This window comes from Desarmillaria tabescens (assembly GCF_030435595.1).
Source record: "Desarmillaria tabescens strain CCBAS 213 chromosome Unknown EV420scaffold_19, whole genome shotgun sequence".
NCBI classification, from domain to species: Eukaryota; Fungi; Basidiomycota; class Agaricomycetes; order Agaricales; family Physalacriaceae; genus Desarmillaria; species Desarmillaria tabescens.
This window is the reverse complement of record NW_026848318.1, coordinates 391,643-415,375: the sequence shown is the minus strand read 5'-3', so window position 1 is coordinate 415,375 and position 23,733 is coordinate 391,643. Positions and strand designations below refer to the sequence as shown.

At 48.0% G+C, this 23,733-nt stretch overlaps 9 protein-coding genes across 9 annotated transcripts; 6 read left to right on the top strand and 3 right to left on the bottom strand.

Annotated features, from left to right (window-relative positions):
* Window positions 1–826: 826 nt before the first annotated feature.
* On the top strand, window positions 827–1,167 carry EV420DRAFT_1643356 (uncharacterized protein; the record flags this gene model as incomplete). Its single annotated transcript, XM_060477494.1, has 2 exons — window positions 827–883; window positions 943–1,167. 2 exons carry the CDS (start codon window positions 827–829, stop codon window positions 1,165–1,167), a joined length of 282 nt encoding a protein of 93 aa, XP_060330298.1.
* Window positions 1,168–2,155: 988 nt separating this feature from the next.
* Window positions 2,156–3,677, bottom strand: EV420DRAFT_1643355 (uncharacterized protein; the record flags this gene model as incomplete). The annotated part of the gene is made up of 16 exons (XM_060477493.1): window positions 2,156–2,168; window positions 2,223–2,272; window positions 2,319–2,351; window positions 2,438–2,446; window positions 2,496–2,534; window positions 2,600–2,661; window positions 2,691–2,761; window positions 2,813–2,909; window positions 2,964–2,992; window positions 3,046–3,145; window positions 3,196–3,244; window positions 3,297–3,355; window positions 3,408–3,438; window positions 3,492–3,544; window positions 3,596–3,611; window positions 3,663–3,677. The coding sequence occupies 16 exons, from the start codon at window positions 3,675–3,677 to the stop codon at window positions 2,156–2,158; spliced, it is 726 nt and encodes a 241-aa protein (XP_060330297.1).
* Window positions 3,678–7,149: 3,472 nt separating this feature from the next.
* Window positions 7,150–8,825, top strand: EV420DRAFT_1545880 (uncharacterized protein; the record flags this gene model as incomplete). Its single annotated transcript, XM_060473286.1, has 5 exons — window positions 7,150–7,200; window positions 7,227–7,280; window positions 7,308–7,361; window positions 8,510–8,665; window positions 8,687–8,825. Coding segments are annotated over 4 exons (252 nt in total), but the record flags the coding sequence as incomplete, so codon positions are not given.
* EV420DRAFT_1748341 (uncharacterized protein) lies at window positions 8,495–9,568 on the top strand (the record flags this gene model as incomplete). The annotated part of the gene is made up of 5 exons (XM_060480238.1): window positions 8,495–8,763; window positions 8,903–9,123; window positions 9,188–9,296; window positions 9,343–9,447; window positions 9,505–9,568. The coding sequence occupies exons 1-5, from the start codon at window positions 8,660–8,662 to the stop codon at window positions 9,566–9,568; spliced, it is 603 nt and encodes a 200-aa protein (XP_060330295.1). The 5' UTR covers window positions 8,495–8,659.
* A 492-nt stretch (window positions 9,569–10,060) lies between these two features.
* Window positions 10,061–11,031, top strand: EV420DRAFT_405779 (uncharacterized protein). Its single transcript, XM_060481992.1, has 5 exons — window positions 10,061–10,300; window positions 10,347–10,486; window positions 10,540–10,687; window positions 10,746–10,986; window position 11,031. The coding sequence occupies exons 1-4, from the start codon at window positions 10,169–10,171 to the stop codon at window positions 10,782–10,784; spliced, it is 459 nt and encodes a 152-aa protein (XP_060330294.1). The 5' UTR covers window positions 10,061–10,168; the 3' UTR covers window positions 10,785–10,986; window position 11,031.
* Window positions 11,032–12,517: 1,486 nt separating this feature from the next.
* On the top strand, window positions 12,518–13,155 carry EV420DRAFT_1643352 (uncharacterized protein; the record flags this gene model as incomplete). The annotated part of the gene is made up of 3 exons (XM_060477492.1): window positions 12,518–12,836; window positions 12,888–13,039; window positions 13,108–13,155. 3 exons carry the CDS (start codon window positions 12,518–12,520, stop codon window positions 13,153–13,155), a joined length of 519 nt encoding a protein of 172 aa, XP_060330293.1.
* Window positions 13,156–13,304: 149 nt separating this feature from the next.
* EV420DRAFT_1629660 (carbohydrate esterase family 9 protein) lies at window positions 13,305–17,183 on the bottom strand (the record flags this gene model as incomplete). Its single annotated transcript, XM_060476095.1, has 18 exons — window positions 13,305–13,695; window positions 13,749–13,890; window positions 13,943–14,163; window positions 14,220–14,481; window positions 14,535–14,711; window positions 14,766–15,180; window positions 15,234–15,245; window positions 15,303–15,456; window positions 15,513–15,631; window positions 15,684–15,771; window positions 15,824–15,871; window positions 15,928–16,121; window positions 16,171–16,182; window positions 16,230–16,240; window positions 16,298–16,430; window positions 16,491–16,693; window positions 16,746–16,912; window positions 16,944–17,183. The coding sequence occupies 18 exons, from the start codon at window positions 17,181–17,183 to the stop codon at window positions 13,501–13,503; spliced, it is 2,793 nt and encodes a 930-aa protein (XP_060330292.1). The 3' UTR covers window positions 13,305–13,500.
* Window positions 17,184–17,503: 320 nt separating this feature from the next.
* On the top strand, window positions 17,504–20,774 carry EV420DRAFT_1270922 (heterokaryon incompatibility protein HET-C; the record flags this gene model as incomplete). Its single annotated transcript, XM_060467607.1, has 17 exons — window positions 17,504–17,604; window positions 17,660–17,702; window positions 17,756–17,868; window positions 17,922–17,946; window positions 18,000–18,038; window positions 18,088–18,123; window positions 18,172–18,318; window positions 18,369–18,423; window positions 18,477–18,800; window positions 18,854–19,165; window positions 19,213–19,266; window positions 19,327–19,349; window positions 19,399–19,506; window positions 19,557–19,595; window positions 19,644–19,691; window positions 19,742–19,827; window positions 19,877–20,774. The coding sequence occupies 17 exons, from the start codon at window positions 17,504–17,506 to the stop codon at window positions 20,772–20,774; spliced, it is 2,451 nt and encodes an 816-aa protein (XP_060330291.1).
* A 373-nt stretch (window positions 20,775–21,147) lies between these two features.
* On the bottom strand, window positions 21,148–22,653 carry EV420DRAFT_1270944 (uncharacterized protein; the record flags this gene model as incomplete). Its single annotated transcript, XM_060467610.1, has 3 exons — window positions 21,148–21,528; window positions 21,578–22,411; window positions 22,465–22,653. The coding sequence occupies 3 exons, from the start codon at window positions 22,651–22,653 to the stop codon at window positions 21,148–21,150; spliced, it is 1,404 nt and encodes a 467-aa protein (XP_060330290.1).
* Window positions 22,654–23,733: the final 1,080 nt, after the last annotated feature.

The window sequence follows — 23,733 nt, the reverse complement described above, 5'->3', positions numbered from 1 at the left end:
TGCTTAGTCAACGACCTCCCTAAAACCAGGTTCCTAATAACCGCTCACCAACCCAAACGACATTGCCGAGTACGATAAATGCCAGAAGAAAATCAAGTTTGCAATTGAATGGCCCAGACGAGACTACGCTGATGCCTCTGCACGCACTTCCGGATGAGTGATGCCCGCCCTATTCGCTAACGTCCATGTCCAAGGTCGAAAACGGATGGGAGGATGCTTGTAGTGATGGTATTCTATGAAGACGTGAGTATCTCAGATCTTTGTTGATATATACTGATCACAATAGTAGAATCTCCAACGCGTTGTATCTGCCATGTACGATGCCAAAATCCCTTCCATCATGCCCAGAGACAGGGTACATGGACGCTGAGGATCCCTGCCCCAACCGACGCTGTCTGTTGTAAAGGAAGCGTGTGTACAATGCCGTGAGTTCCATCAGACCACCGTGAAAAAGCAGTCCGTTAAGCGTACTCTCTTCAGCTCCTTCTTGTCTGTATGCTGAGTTTCAAGGTCTTCTCGACAGGTCCGTTGCCGAGATTGACGAGACTTTGGTGGACATGAAGAAAGCGCTGAGGTTTTCCCGGCAATCATGAAGGGAGACCCTTCACAACGATCAAGATATAGTAGGGATTATAACATCACATTGCTGCCTAGTACTTACTCCGCCCATGTTAACCGTGTACACCAACTCACGGCGGTGACCGTTTCCAAGCACTAGCACAGAAAAGACCCGAAATCAACGCGTTTTCCAAACAACCTTGTCCGTTGTCTTTATCGGTTCACCAAACGACAACCCTCCGTGGAGCCAACACTGGGTGCGCGGACTATGTCTCGTTGCAAGAGGAAGCTGGAGGCTTGGGGATCGAACGGAGGACGAGAGAAGGTATTGGGGCGACGCGTGACGCATATAGTACTCAGTGACTACCCCCATGCATGTCTTAGCCTGCAACTGCAAGTCTACTCCACTTATTATCTGTCTCCCTCCGTCCTGCCGCCATCACCGAGACGTCTCTCTCTTCCGCATCCATCCGCTACAAGTCTCGATTTGCCCTCACCCCGGTCCAGTTCCTATTCACCCCTCCTGTCGTTACGACACCCTCTTCTCCCCGGTCCCGTTTCCTTTCGACGCTCGCCTCTCGCCATAACCCACCTCCTGTTGTTTATTGAAAACTTGTCCTCCTGCAAGATTTCGAACTCTCGACGCTCGCAAGCTTCTCTTCGGACGACGGTCGACTTGAAGGAAAGAGGCCTCGATGCCGCTAGGAAAAGGGAAGGGAAGGAAGGGAAGGGAGAGGTAGGGCAGGGGTGTCGGCAGAGAAGTCGGACACCGAAGTGGATGGCTGCCCAAGTGCATGTATACACGCGCAGTGTTGTCGTGTGCGTCCGCGTCCGCGCACGTGTAGTAGTCCATGTAGTAGCTACCTTGATAGAACTTTGACTTTCTCATGCACAAACATAAAGATGACTTCAAAATGAACTGCATTATGAATGCAGTTAATACAGATGCCCTACACTACGTATATACCATTCGAATACACCTCGGACTCATCAAGAGACTAGAAAGCAACTACGCGTCAGAAATGATACTGACCCAAAGGCAACAAGAACTCTTACCAGGTTCCCAAGTTTTATGTTTGAAGCAAAGCTTCACTGCCATTACTGTCAAAGCTTTTGCGTGAGTAGGGCATCCAAGTGTATAAAGTAGTTTACAAGTCTTACCATTATCTGGCACACAATTCCGTTCTTCAGCTTAATAATTGAACGCGTTAGCAAGGAATTGAACACCTACCGCGACGTTCGCTTGCAGCTTTGTTCTTGAGCCTGAGAATTGAGTGCGTGCGCTAGCGAGGACTCGAACACTTATCTAGATTATTGTACTCCTCCCTTGCCGGGATCTTGAGCGAGCCCGTGTCAGAACCAAGTCCAGAACAGCTACCCTTGGTTGTTAGCAAGACTCGAACCTAGAGTCAATGAAAGTCTTACCCATGATTTCACTGGTAAACAGCGCATTAGCAAGAGAATTGAACCCTGTTCGAATATAACCTGTGAGTAGCAATCCCCGCATCAGTAAGGACTTGAACCCTGAAAGAGATCGGTTACCTTTTTGCCGTTATTCTCATAGCGCGCGCGCGCATCAACTTCTTAGCACCCCAGTCTAAGGTAGTACCCTGTTTTGAGGCGCGTTAGCAAGGACTCGAACTTGGAGTCGACGAAATCCTTACCCTAGGAAATAGCTCATAAGCAAGGGAATTGAACCTGCTCGAATCCAACTCTGCGGCGTGTCAGCAAGGACTCAAACACCGGAAGAAATTAGTTACCTTGTTCTCGGCACTGCAGAGTGCATCGTTGGCCTATCGTCGTACTTATTCAATGGCTACACTACCTATGGTAAGTCCAGAACTAATGTTAAATATTCCAAGTATGAACGGCACCTCACAAGAACCTGCTAAAGACGTCGTGAGTGGATGAAATGCATTAGTCTAAATCAGACTCACCATAACCACGAGAACGATGTTATCGTCAAGCACGGGGGGCTAGCAGCCAACGGAGTTACAGTAAGTCTAACGAAAAGGTAACAGCGAGCTAAATATTCACTTACAGTCATTATCCGGGCTTGATGCATAGTTGCAGCAGGTAATTTACTCAGAACTTCGTATGGATCTGGCAAGATGCGGGTAAGCAAACGATACTCTGTGCAGGAAAAGCTGAAAGAACCTGATAATTGCAGAGCCATCCTCGAGGATAAGGGCCGCAATGGCGGCTAATAGGACAACTATTAGCAAACGAAGGAAACTTAAGCAATGGTACTTACGAAAGGCTTGAATCGTAACCTCTGGGGATATGAAGCATAGTGTGGGCACGACGTTTAGCTGCTGCCGCCGATGGTCTACTCAGAGCTTCGCCTGGATCTAGCGAGGTACGAGTAAGCAAACGGTACCCCGTACATGAGATACTGAACTAACCATCTCGAGGATAAGCGCTGCAAAGGTGACTAACAAGATAACGGTTAGCAAACGAAGCAAACTCAAAAACAGAAACGCTTACCGAAGACAATATCTCGCCCCAACCCTCTTTGAATCGTAACCTCCGGGCAAGCACGAAGGGGTTGGTGCTGCCAACCGTCTGCTCAAAGGTTCGTCCGGATCTGGCAAGGTGCGAGTAAGCAAACGGTGCCTTTTGTAGAAGAGACTGAACTAACCTGATAGTAGCTAAGCCATCGCGAGGGTAAGGGCCTAAAAAGTGACTAACAAAGCAACCGTTAGCAAACGAAGGAATCTCGAAGCAGAAAGACTTACTGAAGACAACGAAAGGTCTCGTCCACCCCTCCTTTGAATAGGACATTTCATTTCGTTAGCTAAGAAAAGGTGGGTAAAGTGAGATAAAATGTGAGATTACCATCGCCTTACCTTTGGCGCCAAAAACAAGGTGTGCACGGCGCTGCCAATGAAACGGTAAGCAAACGAAGATAAGTTACAAGAGACCAAGCTTACATTCAATGCTTGTTGGGAGCACGATGAACGTCGAGATAAATCCTGACGGTGTACTATACAAACGGTAAGTAAATCATGGATCTGTGAAGCAAAGGAACACTTACGAACAGAAGTCAGAACCTAAGCCTTTGCTTCAGTAAATGGTAAGGAGACGAAATAGTTGCATTTTACCTTTGAATGTGCCATGCTTATGCAGCTTCTGAACGGCAGCCGTTGCGATTGAAGATGAAGGCTATAAAGCTGTGTTACAACCTTCCTTCAGTCTACGCCCAACAGTGTCAATAACAGTTTATCGAGACACACAAACCAGACGTACCATTGTACTATAAAGCCTTGAAAATGACCCCAACTGGTCACCTCAGACGAACGAGATCTAAGCAAAGACCGACTAGAAAATGAAAAGATTAGCAAAACACCGAAAGGAAGGGGAATCCAGGCGTAGTACTTACCCAAGACTGACTTCTCAAGCAATGCAACTGAAAAGGAAGCAAACGAGTGCGCCGAGACTCAGCGTCTGTAGTACAACATGGTAGTCAACGATCAACAAAGTTCGTATATCCAAAAAGGAAAACAGTGTTCACGGGATCAAAATCCTCGTCTCGCGGCGAGGTGCTGGATAGCTTCACTATCGTCGACATTGACATCAGCTACCCTCCTTCCAGATATACGCCTCGACCATTCCGGCTAACATGTCCTCCGAAGGCTTGCAACGGGTACTATAGTACTGAAGAAAATGCGCCTCCAAGCACTTTGTGATCTCTCTTCGATGAATCTTCATTCTCAGAGGCACTACTTGTCTAGATAGAAGCGTGTCCCCAGCAGTTCCCTGCGCATCGATTTGCATTGAAGAGGAGAAGGACCGCAGCATTGGAAGGGTCGTAAATACACAAGAGGCGCAAAGCTCTCCCTGACGTGTCTGGAAGACAGTTAGTTTGAGAGCAAGCGAAGTGGAACAAGCAAACATACAATGTTCAGATCCTAGACCTGCTCTCTTTGACATCGATTCCGAGCGCGCGCCTCAGCATTTCATAGAGTAACCCGCAGCAGGGAGTATACGTTTAGACTCCCTGCAAAGAAAGGGCTCTTCGTTCCATGCCCTTCTGCAAGACTGGATGAGTTAGTGACTATATGCCAGCGAAGATGACGCACAGGGATCCGGCTCGGTATCTCCCTGATTACTATTCTCATATCGGCGTTGCTACATAGAAAAGAAGCCGGGATGACTGCATAAGACTAGTATCAGCGCGCATATATGCTACAAAAGTGGGAACGAACGCACTGAAAATCTGTGTCCAACATTGACGTGTCGGCGCGACAGTGTAACTTAACACTGCCGGCCCTAGCTTCATTTGCCAGAGAAGATTTTTCTAACATCAAGAAATTAATGATGGAGAGAGGTGCGTCAGCGAAAAGAGACGCACTGGGTTTCGAAACTCCCATCCTGACTTCCATATTGAGGAACGTCACCTCGGGAGACCTTTGGATTGCTCCCGTCGACGACACGGTGTCTCTGACGCGTTCTGTTGGCCATGTCAATGTATATGCTGTGAAATTGGCTTGTACATACTTCTCAGCCATTGAGATGAATGTCAAAAAGCATAGAAAAGCGGTCACAGCAAGCATTGAAGACTCGTCTGATACCTAGAATTATGGTCGATGATCGTTCAGCTGAGGAAGACTACTCGACGGACACGTCTTGGCGGCATCTGAATCTTGGCGTTGGAAGCTAGTAAAGTCGCAAGTCTTCCCCAGAAATCGCGTCGATGAAGCCAGCTTTCTTGCAAGTCGGGAGCAAATGTCGCGGACTTCAAGTTGCGACGAGAAACATAGCGAAGTTTCTCTCTGGAACCGGCTCGAATGACCGAACAGCGCAGTCCCTTCTCCTGGTAGTAAGCAGTATTGCAACAGCGTCGTGCTGATGGCTTTATAACTCCGAGATGACCAAGGCTGAGACGGCAAATCGACCTATCGTCGGCTACGTCGATGTCATACCCGCCTACACCCGTCATGGTGTTAGGCTCAGAAATTGAGCCTCTCTTATCTGCCACTGCGAGCGACTTCAAAGCAGCAGACACCGCCTCCCGGGTACGACGCGAACTCATTACCGCCCAAATACGTAGAGATCTACCAGATCAGATTTGGTTAGCCGTTCACTGCTTCCTTGCATTAATGGTAAACTGACCTTACGACAGAAGTTCCATCGTTCTGGCGTGGATCCTTTGTCACAAACTCCTTGTGCCCGACTTGGAGGGAGGAGCGTGGCTAATTGAGGCTGAGAGGAGCGTTTTCGACAGTACTATCGAAAGGCGGAGCTTAGGTGGGCGACGCGTTGTGCTGATGCATGGAGGTTCATGTGTGAATACGGGTGGCTGTTGCACTAGTTATCGGGATATGCGTAATGGAGGTTCTGTCATTAGAGCGATGCTCCGACAGCTCCGCATGTAGAGACAGTTGTGAATGCCTAGAGTAAGCATTCACTGGTAGTTTCTTATGATTATGGTTCATTTCCTTACCGCTAAGATAAGATCTAGATGCAGCGTTCCTGATACAGTCCTGTCTTCTGAGGTAGCATCTCTCGACTGCATGGAGGTAAGGTAAGGTTTCCGATTAGTTTTTTTAATCCGACGCAGAAATCGTAGGCCCGCCTCCACACGTTCGCAAAAGCCGTGGTACCGGTGGAGGGCTCGGGTCTACTGTTGTGTCCATGCAGGAGCTGGTGAGTTGTGTCGCGTTGAGAGATTGATGGCGCCGGGAGAATGGGAAGCGCCAGAGCGGTAGCAAATCCGTATGTACGGTGTTCGCGTCGGCTGCCGTTTCTTCCTAAAGAGGACGTCACGGACGTGAAATGCGATCCTTGGTCATGGAATAATAGCAGTATATACCTCTGTAAAAATACTTGAGTCAACATTGGTCACCGCAGAGGTGGCAGTACTCGTGAGTCCATAATTCCCGATCCGTTATAGATTCGAGGCTTGAGAAGATATGGGTGAATGACCCTCGATCAACGAAAGGTGTTCGAGAGTTGACGTGTACGCTGAGAACGATTCACATTGACATAGAAATCAGAGCTTGGGGTATCTCCGTGGTGGTATGAGAAACACAGAGATATGGCCTCCAATACACCAATATTCGCCGCATATAATGAGCTCCCAGGGCAATATACGTCGTCAGGACGGGGAATGGCCTTCCGCTCGCAGTTTCTTTCACTTTGCTCCTGCATAGTAATTGTTGCTCGACCGGTGTCCTCGAGTCGAGTGAGAGGGAACTGTGTTGGAAGATAGCGGTAGGCAATATCGAGCAGAGACAAGCCATTCCTCCAGGAAAATATCAAAGAAATATCTGGAGAAGGAATCAGTCAGCTTTCGCGATATGTACGTCCAACTAAAAGAGACACACCTGATACCCAAATTCAAATGATCGTTTCCTCGAGATATAAGATACAAATCTGGGTAGAATAATCGTATCCAACATCGAAAGACGGGGTAGAATGTTGGCAGAGAAAGGAAGGAGTTGGAACCATTGTGGTGGTAGGAGGTCAAAAACGGCGCGCTACCGGGTTGTCGGGCCGATGCACCTCCTTCATCCGTTCTACCGTGCTGCTTCGGTTCTTGCCCTCTCGCCCGTTCCGTTCCTTTTGCCCATTTTCATGGGTTTATAGTACGTTTTATTTATCTTCTATACTAATGCATTTGTTTCAGGTCTTTTCAGCGTATCTGGTGGTTTCAAGAGTTCCAGATTGCGACCACTTCATCCTCTACACCCCGCTTAAGTCCTCATGTGAGGCAACACGTCCTTCGAACCCCTCAGCGACGCTAGATATGGCCACTTCACGCCCCCTTACTGGAGGTGGGCAATACGGCTCATCAACCGGTTTGTTCCCACGCCTCTTTCTGGGCGATCGTGATTGCCTCAAATGACCCAGTCCAGTAAAATATGAATCGTGCCAAGTGATACCATATTGTATAGGCAAAAAATGTTTTATTGTTCTTTCTCTACAAAATGTTGCCTTTTTCTTCCGTTTTAAATGGTCATGAACTCGTATATTGGGTAAACACAGTCAATTTTACCGGGTATTATCCCATTCAAGTGTACTATAAAAAATCTACTGGCAAGCTTTCGTTCTGTATCAAAAATAAAGTTGAGTTTCTCTTTGAGTCGAAAAATTTCTTCGCTTATTGAAGCTGGCATGCTCCCGATACTGTTTAAATGACCTTGATTTGGTGTATAATGAAGAATGACAGAGTAATAAAAAGAAAATAAAGGCAAGACGTTTCTTCTATTGAAAATTTAATAGTAGCTTGCTTTTACTTTGAGACGTTCGAGCCCTTGTGGAAGGAGGGGGACGTCAAGGATGCACAACCGCCTGTTGAGTGTGACATAGTGTGACACAGTGTGATGCGACGCGAATTTGCTTCCGTCCCGCCATTTCTCCCGCCATTCCTGGCATTGTGTGGGTAAGTCTCGCCTTTATGTACTTTGTATTTGTGGCGGAAGATAGACAAAGAGGTGGAAACGGCGAAGAGCCGAGTGAAGAACTGGCCCCAGAAAATAACTGAAATCAAAGCAGCGCTAGAGCGACGCAAGAAGGAAGGCCGGAATATTGCAGAAGAGGAATTGGAGGATCCGGAAACTGTAGAAGATGATGAAATAGACATATATGAAAAGAAAATACCTTTTTTCGTATACGGCGGGACTATTCTGACCCCAATTTGAAGCACGACAGACTGGAAGGATCATATAGTCCAATAACTCGTGACTTTAGGTCAGCCAGTGGCTTTCAGAGGCAGATTAAAGCATAAGAAATAAGTATATTGGACTATCATAGACATACTCTACACTGTACGAACACTGCAAGACTGTCGAGGAAAGGGGGAAAGACAAACGAACATATGGGTCACTTTTTTTGATCAAATCGCTGACTAAGCAGCACGGTTCCGAATGCGGGATTGCCCACCTCCACCCTTACTGCGCCCACCATCCTCCCTGGAATTGCCCAATTACGTCCCCCAATACCCCAGCGCGACCCATCCCATATTCCCCACATGCACATCGACCTCAATCGCCATTGGGGATGCAATCCTTGGACGTGGGGGACGTGGTATATCACCTGAGATTCAATATCGGACCCCATCTCATAGCAGGGGAGGACCCGTAACGGAATCCCAACTATGACGGCGACGACAACAGCCAGAATAGTGACGACAACAACGGGAGTGCAGGGGGGACTTGAAACACGAAGGAGAGCCGTGTTAGAGGGTGGAGTACGGCTGTGGTAGCGAGAGAGAGGCATTTAGAATGTGTGTTGCGGAGGACGGTACGAGCAGGAGGGCGGGGTGGAGATCGGGACACTGATGTCTAATAGCGGTCACGACAGCCACACCCTTCTGGGTGTCAACTACTTCCCGCCCCAGGCCCTTAATTAGCACCATCTCCGCGTATCTGACATCGGGGAACTCGATTCTAAAGTTCGTTTTCCCCGCAGACTTCGGCATCACCAACGACAATGACGACAACGACGCCCCATCTCCATCCCCGCCGCATTCCACACTCTCCAGCGGTCGTACAGCTGTCATCCATCATACATCCCCATTTTCGACATCATGGAATACAATAGCAGTCTCCGTTTTCCGTAGTGAGCCTGCCATGACGCTCAATAGTGTCATTAATTCCTATCTCACTCCCAACCTCATCCCTAGCGTATGCTGCAGCCCAAATCTGCACCCCGTACTCTGTATCTGTGACGGGTGTTACCACGCTCGCACAACCCTACGAGTTCATATTAATGCCAAAATCGCCGCATGTCTTGTGAGTTTTTCGGACTTTTCTGTTAAATTTCCGTCTAATTTCTGAGCGCTTCGCATTTTCTAGTCGGTCGACCTATTCACAAGCAGATTGATAAACCCGATATAGACGAGATTAGGCGCGTTCAGTCCCTGTACATCGATGAGCTGGCACGGTATGGCTTCTCTAGAATCATTATAGAAAGCCCTTCCTAAATGAATTCTATCTTCAGACTCTGGGATATGTACAAGAATGACTCGCCAAAGCACGAAAACGAACTCAACATCTTCGAGTGAAACTCCGCTGGTCGATGCCCAAATTTCGCGAATGTACATTCATAGATTTCCTAATGTTTATCGCGGAAGTGTATCATCATGGCATCTGTAACTTGTATAGAATCGTTTCCCAGTCTGAGTGATGCCACCGGACATGTAATGTGCGTGTTTTGTGTTGCCCCTTCCGTTTGTATACTGACCAGTCACTGTGCAGTCTAAAATACTCCTAACATAGACTGCTTTATCGTCCTAGAATAAACCAAACAGCATCTCTACCATCAATGGTGTTATTTTGACCTTCTCATTGCGACCCTGCTCCGTAAACGTGCTTGTTCGGATGGATATTCTAATGGTACGGACACCGCCTCTGCCCAAAGTTGTATGAGCCCCATCATTTTCCAGCATATGGCAGATATAGGTCTGGAGGTGTACTCACTTGCATTTAGAGTCCTCTATCCATATCCATGGCCCTATAAAGTTGCTAGACCTTTTGATTCAGCTCGAGCTTCCCATGTGTGTGATCTCAACAGCTTGAAACAGCATAACAGTACAATATTTATACCGTGCTAGGCTCAGTTGTGCCAACGGCAGACCCACCCTCTCACCACCACCACCACCAGGATGTCGAGAGATTCGAATATCGGCGCATGGATACAATTTGCAAGGCTTACCGCGGCTGCGGGTGAAATGGCCCCATTTCCGTACATCAAAGGTGTTGCAGGGTGTATCGCGTCAATTCTTGAGGTCATTGAGGTACGTGCTGTTAACCGCTGCTGTATGATACTGAGCGGGGGTCTAGTTAGCTGGAAAGAACAATAAGGACCTCCAGGACTTGGCAGAGAACATTGGAACGACAATACGAATCATCAAGGAAACCGTTGAAGCGCATGGTGATACGAGCGCGAAACGTTTTCGCGATGTATGTGTAGAGTTTCAGACGTGAGTTAACATGTACAAATTGCTGCACCCCACTTACCGAAGCTTCTGTCCAGATACCTAGAGGGTTTAATTGCCGAACTAAACACCACTCGATGCAATTTGAAGTCCAAAAGCATTACGCGGTTCCTGAAAATGAAGAAGGTTTCCGGTGTTATCGACGGATACAAGCAGCAAGTGAACAACATCAAGATGGATTACCTTGTATGTGCTCGGGCCTTGTATGCACTGGTATTTGTATTGACTGTCAGTCCCTTTTAAGGTTCTTGTTACTACCGACTCAAGGCTTGCAATGTCCTGACATGCAGAGTGCACTGAGTGCCACTGTCACTCAAGCCACGGAGACAGCACAGTCATGCATCACCTCGATTGTCAAGTCTCAGGCTCACTGTATCCGAGGCGAGATACGTTCCTTGGGTGATTCCTTGGGTGATATCCAGAGGAAACATGCGGCCCAAATTTGTGAGAAGCTTCAGGATCTGAAAAGAGATCATAAAGGACAGGTAGGTGGTTCTCATATGCAAACAGGTCTATATCTTATTTGCAGGTTCGAGAACTTTCCCAGTGGGATATCTATGTAGGAAGGGCCATGTCTCCTCTTGGCATTGCTTTGGCCCTGTATACGAAGACAGATACTGCACAGTCGAGAGCAGCAGCTCAGTGAAAATCATTTGTGTATACCAACATTCTCATTATAACAAAGAAGCTATACTGAGAAGTAAGTCTCTGTTACTATCTTAATCATCGGCAAAGTGCACATCATTTTTGTAATTAGCGATTCAATGATGATGCAGATGCTTTGATTAATATGAAGTTTGGCTTTCCATGTCTGTCTAATAATCATCCAGTGATGCTTTGTGTAGGCACCCAAACATCGCACAAGTCTTTGGTATCTGCAGATCACCAAACTTTCCAGCCATCATATTTCATGGTGAGGATGCTGGTCCCTTTGTCTTTAGTTTAGTCTAACTTCCATGTACAGGTACCACCCGGATCCCTTTCTATGATTATGAAAGTAATTTGACTGCAAAGCAATTTGTACGATTTTATATCCAACTGGTAAAATATCTTCTCTTTGATATTTGTACAAACACAGCTAATCTCTGGTTGTGCTAATATGTAGTTCTATGATTTAGAGGTATGGTCTGCCAGTGTCAAGGATACACCTGAATATGCATTCTATAGTCAGTCAGCAGAGTATTTGTCCAGGCACTACATCCTTCCTGATCTGGGAGGCCTGGTAAATGTCAGTCAAGTCATGGATACTCTGGATGTATACTGATAATTTTGAAGCCAAGTCCTATCCAGCTCAATGAACATGGGCAAATTGTCAGTGACAGCTATAGTATCTAACTCGTACCACATTGGGGGTCTTTTTGTGTATATCTCTGATATACTATGGAACCATGTCAGTCTCTGGAACATGCTGACTGAGGAGCCACTTCATAGCCAAGTCAACAGATGGTCCTCATCAGCTGACTTTGCAAAAGGACAATTTATGCAATGTGTATGATGCCATCAAACACACCATTTGGTCTAAACATTCTTCATTCTTCCATCCACAAAATCAACCTTACATGCCAGGTAGTGTATTGACCTCATCCAGGGGGACTTTGGTGGGCAGAGTCCAGGCTTAGATTGGATGAATGGGAGGTGTCCTGGGAAGGTCACACTATACTATTGTCACCCTTGACAAACAAGTCCATTGTTACTTTGATCTTATATCTTCTTGCTAATTGTTCATTGACAGTGGTTCAGTAATGATCCTTTTACCATATGCTGGGACTCTGTCCTATTATGCTGAGATCTGGTCATGTTCATTTGACAAGATTTTGAATTCATGGATTGCGCAAGCTTCCCAACTACAATACTGTGTCCATTCCAGGCATCATGGTCATGATGATGAGCTATATCTAATAGGTGGGTGTCTGTTGACTAGCAACTATTGACTAACAAGCATATTCAGACACACAGTTTGCCCTTTGTGTTGGCCAGGAAGAGAGGTGTGATCCTTTTCGTCTCTGCAATACATTCATGGCTGAAGACCATCACACACTCTCATTGTCAATAAGCGCTCCCTCCATTGATTATCAGACCAACAAGGTGTCCTGGCCTGTCTTCATGTGGTACTATGATGGGGACTCAGAGATGTCTTCAGTTGAAGTAGAAGATGTTTTTGGTGTGAAGCTTTCTAAATGGGAGAAATTGTGGGTGCCAGATGTGTCTAAAACGGTGCTTACAACTGTACCTGAGTTGAACACCAACTATGGATTCGACCCAGCCTGTGGTGGTGCGGATGTCTGCGAGTATTTTGGGTGGCCATTTGTGGAGATCCTTAACATCTCCACGGGAGGTAGGAAGATCTGGGTTCACTGTGTGTACAGCCACTGATAAAATGCAATAGATTGGATGCCACTCCATGACAATGCATCCGAGTCGACATCAGTCATATTGGACAATGGGCATCGTACATTGAGCCAGAAGACCACCTCTCCATCTGGTAATGCACTAGAGGGAGGGCATATTGATGAAGCATCGACCGAGACAGAGATTGCTGTGCAAATCAGAGGGTCGAAATTGAGCTGTGGCTCACGGGTGTTCATCGCAATGTCCTTTGTTATTAGTATGATTCTGCTGTCCTTCATTGTTCCAACATTCAGACCTACATGTAGATGTAGATTCTGACAAGTATGTTTCATTCATAGTGATATTTCACGGAACTGAGGTCAAACAACACTGGTACTACGCGCTGACTTGATACACTCACTCTTTAATACAGTTTCATTAGACTGTCAATACGAGGGAAATAGTCATAATATCCCTAGACCAAGAAGCCAGCGAAGTTATGAATACAGGCGTTCCAATGAATATGTCATGGCAATAGAGATGTAGGATAAATACAATCCTGAGAGCTTAGTGGCCATTGTGTATCAAACCATTGTTGGAGCCAACTACTGGTTCGTCTTCATGCCCACAGTAGATCTAAATGAGAAGACTAGACAGCATTTTTCAGTAACTCAGAATAGATCAACCACTCCACGTCTAGATGAAATAACCCCGACAACCTTACTCTCAAATTCAAGCAGTGTTCCAAACGTTGTCGCCACCATGTCATAGTCCTCATTATCCACGCCAAGCAGCGTCTCCAAATTCACTGACGCCAATGCAAGAGCATCGGACTGAGATAGTTCCGTGCCAGCTTCAAGTGCGGCCTGGTAGCAAGCAAGTTAGTTGCAGAACAAGTCATGCTACGCAAAACACTAACCCAAGCAGCGTCAAATCTAGTATTCCGGGCAGTGCTTCTCTGCGGACCCAAACCAAGGATGTCGAGGCCGATGCCCACCGTGACATTGTGCGACAGGAGCACATCTAGCATGCTGTCTTCAGAAAGCGGCAGGCCAGGGAGACTAGAGCGTTTCAATAATCTTATCGCAAATGAAGGTAATGAATACCACATACATCCTTCTTGATTGCCAGTCATTAGGGAAAGGCCACACATGACCAAAGATGACGCCAACGCCGGCGTTGCCTATCTCGGTAGCAACAAGATGTGCTTCGGGCGCTCCAAGGAACGTCACACGAATAAATTTCCCAGACCTCTCTTCTGCTTCTTGTTTAAGTTGTATCAAAGATACCATAACATCGGCGCTGTAGACTGTCACGACAAGCGGCAGTTCACCCTAGCATCCCTATCATTAAATAGATAATGCCATCCAAGGAACGGCAAAGACGTTACCTCAACAATCTTCCTAAACTGCACACCTAGTTCCCCGTGTATTTCGCCAGACAGCAGTCGCCTTAGAGCACCCAGTTGAGTGCTAACACTGATGGGTGAAGACATAGACACCATAACATGCAGCGCCGCAACGTCTTGTATCACAGCACCATCCTCCAACTTATGTGCAGCACCGGTAGTGAATGCTGCACTTAATCCCGACAAGAATCCGGAAGATTCGGGCGCTGTGACAGCAATAGTAACGCCTCCACGATAAGCCAGCCTTGGATATGAACTTTCGTCAGTCCGAACCTCACAATTTGGAAGATGACGTACAGCATATCGGGAGATGCGAATTGCAGACCATCTACTGCTCGTATTATCGCTTCTTCTCCTCCCGCTAAGTTCGGGATTTCGGATGAGAAAGGGTCGATGACCGGTCCATCTTTAGTACTGTCTTCGAAATCGATATCAGCTAGTCCTAGTGGCGAGCCGACTGTGGTGAGGCCGGGTCTAAAGAGACCTAAACGATAAGAAATCAATGAAGTATACCAGGCAGACACCTACGCTATTGATCCGCCCATTAAATTGACGCGTCTAACACTTGAGTCGGAATGAACCTCAAGACATAGTTCTATTCCTCGGCAAACAATTTTCCCATCCTTGATGACAATGGTGCTCAGTTCGCCACTAGCAGCCGAAAATACTTGTTCTATTCGTCGATTGCTCTTCATGAACACGCTCGTCACGTTCGTGAAGATAACAACATCCGAGATCGATATCTTTGCTTGGAGGGGTGGCAAGCCGTCATACCTCACGGCGTCTATTGCCTCTTGGTCAAAATCTGGTGTCTTCGGTGCATGTTGGTGAGACGGCGGCTTTGGCCTTGAATAGGACTTGTTGAACTGGGCTATTCCGTCGATGTACACTTGCTTAGGCGTAGCACCTAAAGCAAGAGGATGACTATCCCAGATGACGATATCTAGTGAAGGGGCAATCGGTGACGAGAAACCAGTGAAAGGTCGGAGAGACTACCTGCGTCATATCCTATGATGATCGATACAAGTGAGCACCAGGATAGTAGTTGCAGCCAAGATATAGTACCTGCTTTTATATATCCAATCCTGTGATCCTGACCCATGACTTTTGCGGGAGTAGACGTAACGGAGGCAAGTCCAATATTATCTGGTAGTCCATAATAATGCGCAAGCTGTGCCTCGTGGAGTAAATACCGTGAATTTGTTGCCGGATGGTCGCTCTATAATTTAATTGTCGTGAGTGAACTAGGCTCAGTGGAAACAAGAGCTAAACGACCTTCACAATCACATCTAAACCATGCTCAGACAAAATCCGTGCGGCGAACTCTGAACCACGAAAAGCCTCTCGCTTGTAGTGCGCAAGCGTGGAAAAGATAGCTGATGCCGGTGGGTGCCCTGTAAATAATGAATCAGACAAGGAACGATATCATGATATGTAGGGAAAGACCATATGCTTTTTTGAGGAGGTCCGGCACGAGGTAAGTTTCGTGCGCGTGGTGAAAAGCCGCAATTGGGAATTTGAACTCTTGTGAGAGCTATGTAAATGATCATTGAAGCATCATTCCGCAACGGAAGTGGTGTGCTCACCCTTATTATACCATCCAAATCTACAGCTTCGTAGCAGTGGTTGTGTATCTGAAGTTGGAGGACATTAGAGCAAAGAATCTGAATAAGACGCCGAGCTTGAGTACCTTGACTCGTCCTCGGAGCACATCTACAAGTGCTTCCCACTGAAAACTCTCAGGGAAATCGCCTAGGCCTGACCATTGGCCAGCGAGGGCTTTGGTACAATAAGTATCTTGCTTATCCCGGATGCTTCGGGCCGTGTGGTATGCTTGGCGGAACGCCCAGATTATGTCCATTCGCGTGCCTTCATAGACACCGCCTATATCGGCATGAACATTGGACAGCAGTACGATGGAAGGAGTACGAACTTGGATTCTCGCCTGTTCGAAATGATTAGAGACGTTTAGTTGACAAAAAATATACATACCGCATGCCTGTCTGCAACATGGATACGGTATTTAGCCTACGACAAAGTCATGAAATTGGAGCGCATACTTCATTTGCCTCCACCTCGGAGGTAGTGAGGGGTCGACATATGAGCCGTTCAACGAGAAAGGCGGTTCTAGTAACATCGAAGAGGGAGTTTTCTCCTCTGTAGGGCGCAATTTAATCACATATGCCTGCCCTCCTAGATTACAGATGAATGTTAGAAGGCAGAACTCGGATGTTAAGAAACGTCTGAACGAACCAATGGCATTAGCGGATCCAGGAAGAATGAGAGCTGTTGTGATTCCTCCAGCAACAGAAAGACGATAGGCATCATCGTGAGTATTGAGAGCATCGAGACTGCGAAGCCATGGTTGTGCGATACCATGCAGCGAATCCCCGTCTGAGCACCCGTTGAAATCCGGAGAAGAGCATACACCCAAGTGAGAATGAAGATCGACAATTCTGCTCATAGATTAGCGAAGAAAATGATATAACGATATACGCTGATGCACACCCTGGCGATACCCAGGCCCCGCCAACGTCCTGCACGTCCAACTCGCCGCCAAACACGTCCATTTCTGCATCAATGTCTCCGACCTTCTTGACTAGTCCTTTATCCATCAACAGGTCGCCTCTCACAACTTCAAAGCCAGAAACGCGTCCGGTCCAAATTGTCGCATTCTTCAATAGCGTCGGTCTCGTCAGTCTGTACATATCTATCGGATTCCGCCCTATCGTCAAATCCTGATGGTTTTCCCGGTAAAACGTGCAGGTTCTGGCACTTTTTGAGTATTTCTGGAGCGTGAATTGGTATAGCGGCCAAAGTATGGTCACAGGCCCTATGGAATACCCATGATAGCGAGAGGGCACAGAGCAGGACAACAAGAACCAGCCCTCTGGTTATGATACGATTAAGTGCAGAAGATCTATGGTCATCGCGCACGATGCCCATGGCATTGGCTGATTACGGGGTGGTGAGGAAGCTCCATCGTTGATGGAAGGTTGCAGCACCGCCACCCCACTAAATCCGTTGACCCGACGCCCTGACATTGATGAAAAAGCCCCTTGACCGCTTCCCACTTGCTTTTGGATCGGCATACGACCCTTGTCGCTGTATAGAACATCGACGACGCGCTACTGGACTCTCAAAAATTCTGAAGATCGCCAGTTATCGTCAACGCCGGTATAAGCGGACTTGCGTTACCACAGCTTTGCAGTGTATTCGTCTAAGGTCCACGCCACCATCCGTTCTTCTTCCCTACCACCATCATCATGTCGGGAAATCCGACGTTTCTCCTCCTTCTAGTGTTCCTCTTTGCAGTATGTCTGCCCGGCAACGGCGTCTATGCGTTTGGAGCAGGGAACATACCATCGTGAGTACTTTCGAGTCCTGTGTGAACGTCCTGATCAACAAATATTCTCATTTAGTTTTGCCTATATGGAAGGCAAGGCGTTCCGCCACGGAGATATCGTGAGTCGCGATTACTGAAATCAAAGTCAAGTCATCACTAAAGGGCCGTATAGGAAGATGCTCTGGCAGAGCTGGTGAAGAAAGGCGCTGGAGGATTCGCATTGGCTAGTATCATTGGGAAAGGTTCAAAATTCGGCGGTCTTGATATCAAACGCGTCTATTTTGGGTACGCTCGCTATCCAGTCTTGTGCGCTGGCTTTGACTGAACCATATCAACAGCAATTGGCTTCGTGATTACAGCCAGGTTTGTTGATAGAAGTGTATCACGAAACCTCATTTTGACCGGTGATGCAATAGGCTGTCGATATTGCTGGCCTGAAGAAACTCCCGCTCCAGGTAGGTGCTCCCATCCTCTCCACTTCAACTCCTCAACGTTATGTACCAGACAATCATAAACTTATGCATGGTGCTAGGATTTATGGTGCGTGACCATTTAGGTCATATTCTTGACATTTAATTTGTATTGCAGGCCCACGGATACGCCACAAACGAATTTGAGGTCACCCCCGAACGCTTAGGAGTTTATCTGCCTACCGAACATATCGACAACCCGAAAGGCTACGGAGAAGGAGAAGATGCAAGGAAATACCATCCTCAATTGCGCGGACCTGTCGATGTGAGCTTGTTCACACACAATGCTTTTCAAAATACTAATTGCTCATGTAGCCCAGAGAAATTGAAATTGACCATCAAACTGGAATGAAGAACTACATTGCCAATGGTGCGTCGAATCTCAGAGTAATTCAGAGCATCTGAAAACCTCTGCTCAAATAGAATCTGGCGGCTGGGACACAAGCAAAGCCCTTGTCCGACGTACACTCGAGAAGTGCATTCACCTCGGTCGCCAGCAACGCGCACAGGGCAGGAAGCAAGATGAATACGAAGCATACCGCCTTCTGGGACAAGCCCTGCACACCCTTGAAGATTTTTCCGCTCACTCCAACTTTTGCGAAATCGCTCTTGTTTCGATGGGATACAAGGACGTATTCCTGCACGTCGGTGATCAAGTAAGGATCCAGGCACCTAATGGACAATGGGTGGCACCTATCGTGACGGGGACATTTGGTGGCAGCGACTTTATTCACTCCTTACTAGGAGGTACGTTCTCAATTTTACATCTATCAACTACGTGGTACTGACCGACGCGGCAGAGGCCGGTGACAAGCTCAGCGAAGCATCCGTATCAGACTTAAATAAGAAGCTCGACGACGCTAGGTCCACCTCAGCTCGGTCCGGAGGTTCTTATGGCTCTTCAGATGTTCTCCGAAGCATGTTCAGCTCCCTGCCTGGTGGCATGGGTGGCGACATGTCGCGGGACATGGATAACATCGAGCGAATACGGGCAGGACCCGCTCAAGGCGGAAAGAGACCGGAGGACATGTCGCCTCAGGAACTGCATTCCGTGCTATGGCAAATATTGAGCTTTAGAGACTCGGTGGCGAAGAAGATAGAGAAGACTATCGGTGCGTCTATATCGGAGGCTATGTATTCGCGACTGATCAGAATCCAGAAAAGATACCCGGACTCGGAGCCCTGATTGACAAAATTATGGACGGCGTCTCTGGTAGTGCCCATTTAATGATTTTGAAGAGAATTTCTTGCTGACTTACGCTATTCCGAACAGTCTTCGTCTTTTCGACAATAGAGGTGTGTTACTTGAGATCTTCCAAACCTCACTTACTCATCAATGATGTAGCCGTTCGTCAAACCCTTACTCCAAACCGCGACGACAGGTTTAGCGGAGGCTTCAAATGAGGTTATCAACAGTCATGATCAATATGAAGTGTTCAATGATCCCCGCGCTGTTCGTTCTGTTCTCTTTTGATAATGATTCTGATTGACGTGTCCTCACAGTCGGACCCAACACATTCTTTCTTGAGTAAAGATCACTTCGTGAGTTGATCATTACCTGATGATACACTTTTATTCATCGCGTTTCAGAACTTAATACTCAATGAGCCTGCCGGTGAAATTGCCAAAGTTGTACTCGTAAGTTCTTTTGTATGTGTGTGCCACGATTCAAGCTAAAGTTTATCAAGGTGAATACTGTTACACTGGTAACCAAGGCCTGGGATGATACCTCTATCAACGTACATCAAGTAACCGAAGATATCCTTTCAGCACTGTATGGCATCCTCCCTTGGCATCAGTCTCACTGCTAAATCGTGTTTCAGGTTCCATCCGGATTTCATGAACCGTAACTCAAAGGTGCAGAACGAAATGATGCAATGTATGCAGAAGTGGGTTCAGAGTCTCGGATCCAAGCAACACGAAATCATTGGCCGACTGTCCAAAGAGTCCGTTCGGAAAGGGAACAACAAGCGTTCAGGGAGTAGCAGCAAACCTCCTGAGGCGCAAGGCACCTTTGCATGGAATGAAGGCCAGCAAGCACAGCATGCCCTGCTTGGGTATGCCAACCAGATTCCGGGAGTAGCGCAAGCTCAACATCTCTTCGGCGGCGGAAGTGGCAACAGGCGAGAAGGAGACAACTTCACCTCGCCTCCTGGACCCCCTTCATCTGGATACCCAGGAGCGCATTACGGACACAGTCATGAGCATAGCCATAATGCACCACCTCTTCCGTCGACGGGCCAGGCGTCGTCTTACTATGGAGGCGGAACGGACTCGTCATCATCTTACCATAGCGGAGGAACGCACTCCCCGGCTCCATCCTTCCCTGGAGCTACATCTGAGGCCTCGTTCCCTGGTGCACCGTCTTTCCCTGGCGCGTCCTCTGCATCCTATGCCCCTCCTTCGGGAGCTCCGCCGGCGCATCATCAACACCATCATCATTCGGGATACAACCCGTCGTACTCGTCTGCGCCCTCGTTCCCTGGTGCGCCTTCGGAGGCTCCTGCCTTCCCTGATGCTCCTCCTGCCTTCCCAGGAGGTGGTGGGGGATACAGTGGATATGGACAAGGTCCTCCAGGCGGGTTTTCGCCGCCTCCTGGAGCTCCTCCGGATGGAGTTCCTTCGTTCCCTGGAGCAGAGCCGTACAGTGGTTATCCTCCGCATGGACAAGGTCCACCACACTTCCCTCAGGCGCCGTACGGTGGTAGTAGTGGATGGTAGACGTGGCAATTATAAAGTAGGAGAATCGAAACCGAATTATACTTGATGAAAATTTTGTTTGTTTTTTTTTGTAAGAGAAAGTGCTACGAATACATGGACATCGAGAGCATTATCAGGATTTCCAGTATGTATGCATAACGAAAACCTACTTACATGAATGGGCGTTAGTGAGGGCGTGATGTGTGCGGATGGGTGAGTGTATGTAAGAATGCAAGGACAACAAGAGCGAGAAAATAAGTGCAAAACAACAACGACCGTAAAAAGGACCGATAGTAAATAAGAAGACGCGCGCAACAAAGACGATTGGGAGGAAGATCAGTACTTTTTATTCCTTTTATTTTTTAGTCCGGGAGAGCAGGCAGATCCACCGCGACTACTTTCCTCCCCCTGCAGCTGCACCCCTACCACGACCGCCACGATTACCCCGGAATCCGCCGCCGCCACTTCCACCACCCCGTGTCTCGCCCTGGGGAGCACCACCTCTTGGACGACTGACTGGCCTGTCGCCCCGTTCCTTCTTGGTCTCTACAGTGATCCGTATACTGGGGACTTCACCGGTAGCCTCAACCCAAACACCACCTCCGCCACCCTGAGCAGCAGGTAACGACGCAATAATAGCCCGCTTAGCAGCCTCGACAGTAGTGAACTCAACGAATGCGCAAGCCTTGGAACGCACAATGTCGACCTCCTTGATGGCTCCGAAATGCGCAAGCTGCGCGGTCAACGCGGGTTGGGATACCGGCTCCGTAACGCCCTAAAAAGACATGAGAAGTGACTAGGAATTTTTTTGTGAAGAATCATACCTTAACGAAACAATGGGAAGTGGTCACTGCCTGCGCCGCGACATATGCTGGGTGAGGAGCACGAACGGGTCCATTGGGGGCAGGGGCAGGGGCAGAAGGAGTCTGCGTTCCACTTCCAGGCGTCGAGGATGGTACGACTTCTGTAGTTCCCCTCGACTCTTGCGCCACGGCTGCGCCCCATTTGTTGGAGTTGGCTGCAGCGAGGTTGGCCCACGTCTTGGGTGCAGGAGCCTTGGGCGCCGGGGCCTTCTCCGCGATCCGGGGAGGAGCAGGAACAGCAACAGCAGGAGCAGGAGCAGGAGCAGCCGGTTCAGGGGGGTGAATGCCGTTCGTCTGAGCAGGGGGAGCTGCCACGGGGGCAGGTGTAGGCGGCTTGGGCGGTTCAGGTGTAGGAATCCGCGCTGGTGGCTCTGGGACGTCAGCTACCGTGGTCGGCGGTTCCTCCACAGGCGGCGGTGTTGCCGGGACGGATTCGACCGGTGGGGGAGGAGGGGGAGGAGTCGGGGTGCGCTCCCGTGGAACCTCGACGGGAGCAGGTACAGGCTCAGGTTGTGGTTCCATAGGCGCAACGGTCTCAGCAGGCTCCTCTGCCTCGTCGCTCTCAACGGTCTCTTCCTTAAGGAAACGGAAGATATCGTTGAGAACGAAGTACCCATTTGGCTGCTCGGCAAGGAAGAAGGTCTGAACGAATTTTCGCCACGGGTCATTATGGTTGGACATTTCACCAATAACCTGGATAATGATGCCTCCGTCGGCGGAAGATTGAGCGTCGACAGAGTGGATAAAGACTTTACAGTCCTGGAATCCGATGCTGGTTATTTTCGCGTGAATTTCCTGATAAAAAAGTGAGATTAGAGACACAGAAAGCAAAGCAAAACTGTACGCACCTGTTGACCATGACAAGGCTTCCCATCCTCCCCCTCAGTCCCGTGAATAAAAGTAGATTTTTTCGTATAAAAACAGTGCAAACGATCGGGCTGCTTGTTGACAAAGGTGTAGTACTGAGGAACGAACTGCCATCCAACCTCAGAAGGAACGACGTTGCGGTGAGCAGACGAATTTGAAGGCGCGGTCATGCTGTGGACGGACATGTCAGCATTTCCCCAGCATTTGGCGCTGAAAAATGGCACAAAATTCTAGGGAAAAGCACACTCACATGAAGGATTAAAGTGAATAGAAATCTAAGTAAAAAAGAGGACTGAAGTAGTACAGAACAGCGTGTACTGGTACAGCAGAGAAATCGGGATGGGGGATGCCAAGGAAGGCGTAAAAGTCAGAGGAGCGAAATTCAAACAAACACAAACATTGACGGCTGATTAAATTTCATTATATAAATAAATAAACAAATAAATGTAGTTTTTCTTACTACTACTGCTACTTTCTTCTCGATAGCGACCAGGACTCACCTTAGCACCCTGCTCGCTTGCTTGAGCTCTCTAATTCTCTGTGCTGCTGGTGATGCTTAGCCATGGCGGTCCCGTTGCTCTGGCCCATGATTGTTGTTAGGGACGCGTCCTCTGCCGAAGTTGAATTTCGGACCGAGTCCCACAACTCTCGCCACCGCTGGTGAGTCAGGCTTTCCTCTTTCAGACGCGATTCTCAAAAGAAATTTCTAAATAGCTCTCTAGTCATTGGAAAATTGGTCTGCTGCGATTGCATTCACCTTAAATCAATCAACCAACCTTTGCCGTGAACTTTGGCTTCTATTAAAGCAACGACCTTTGACTGGGTAAGATAGTTTCTTAACGCCACCATGTGCAACGCATCTCGCCCCTCTTGTGAAGCAATGATGAACGGTTGTTAGTATAATACGCGCTTCGGAGAGAACGGTGCCTCACTTCGATTCAGGTTCGATACCGCGATCAACCCGTGCTCTTTATATCGCTTACCTCTATCGAGCACATATTCCTCGACGTACAAACATTAACGAACAATCATAATGTTATCTGAAGACTGCCATCCTCGCGTTGATGTTCATCTTTGCCTAACTTAACCCGTTACCACCGCGACTACAATACAACCGTGTCCTAGATCCCACTCCCGTCTCACAAAAACCCATACTCAGTCGCAAAACACTCCCAGAATATAACTACTGCAGTGACCGTCTATACAGGACTCAGGATATCGATCAGATTGTCGGAGCCTTAATCTACCTC

Excerpts from the sequence above, each read along its gene's own strand:
- EV420DRAFT_405779 (XM_060481992.1), top strand. The coding sequence starts at position 10,169 with ATGTCGAGAGATTCGAATATCGGCGCATGGATACAATTTGCAAGGCTT. Across the intron at positions 10,301-10,346 it reads CAATTCTTGAGGTCATTGAG|TTAGCTGGAAAGAACAATAA; the intron begins GTACGTGCTGTT and ends GCGGGGGTCTAG. Across the intron at positions 10,688-10,745 it reads ACATCAAGATGGATTACCTT|GTTCTTGTTACTACCGACTC; the intron begins GTATGTGCTCGG and ends GTCCCTTTTAAG.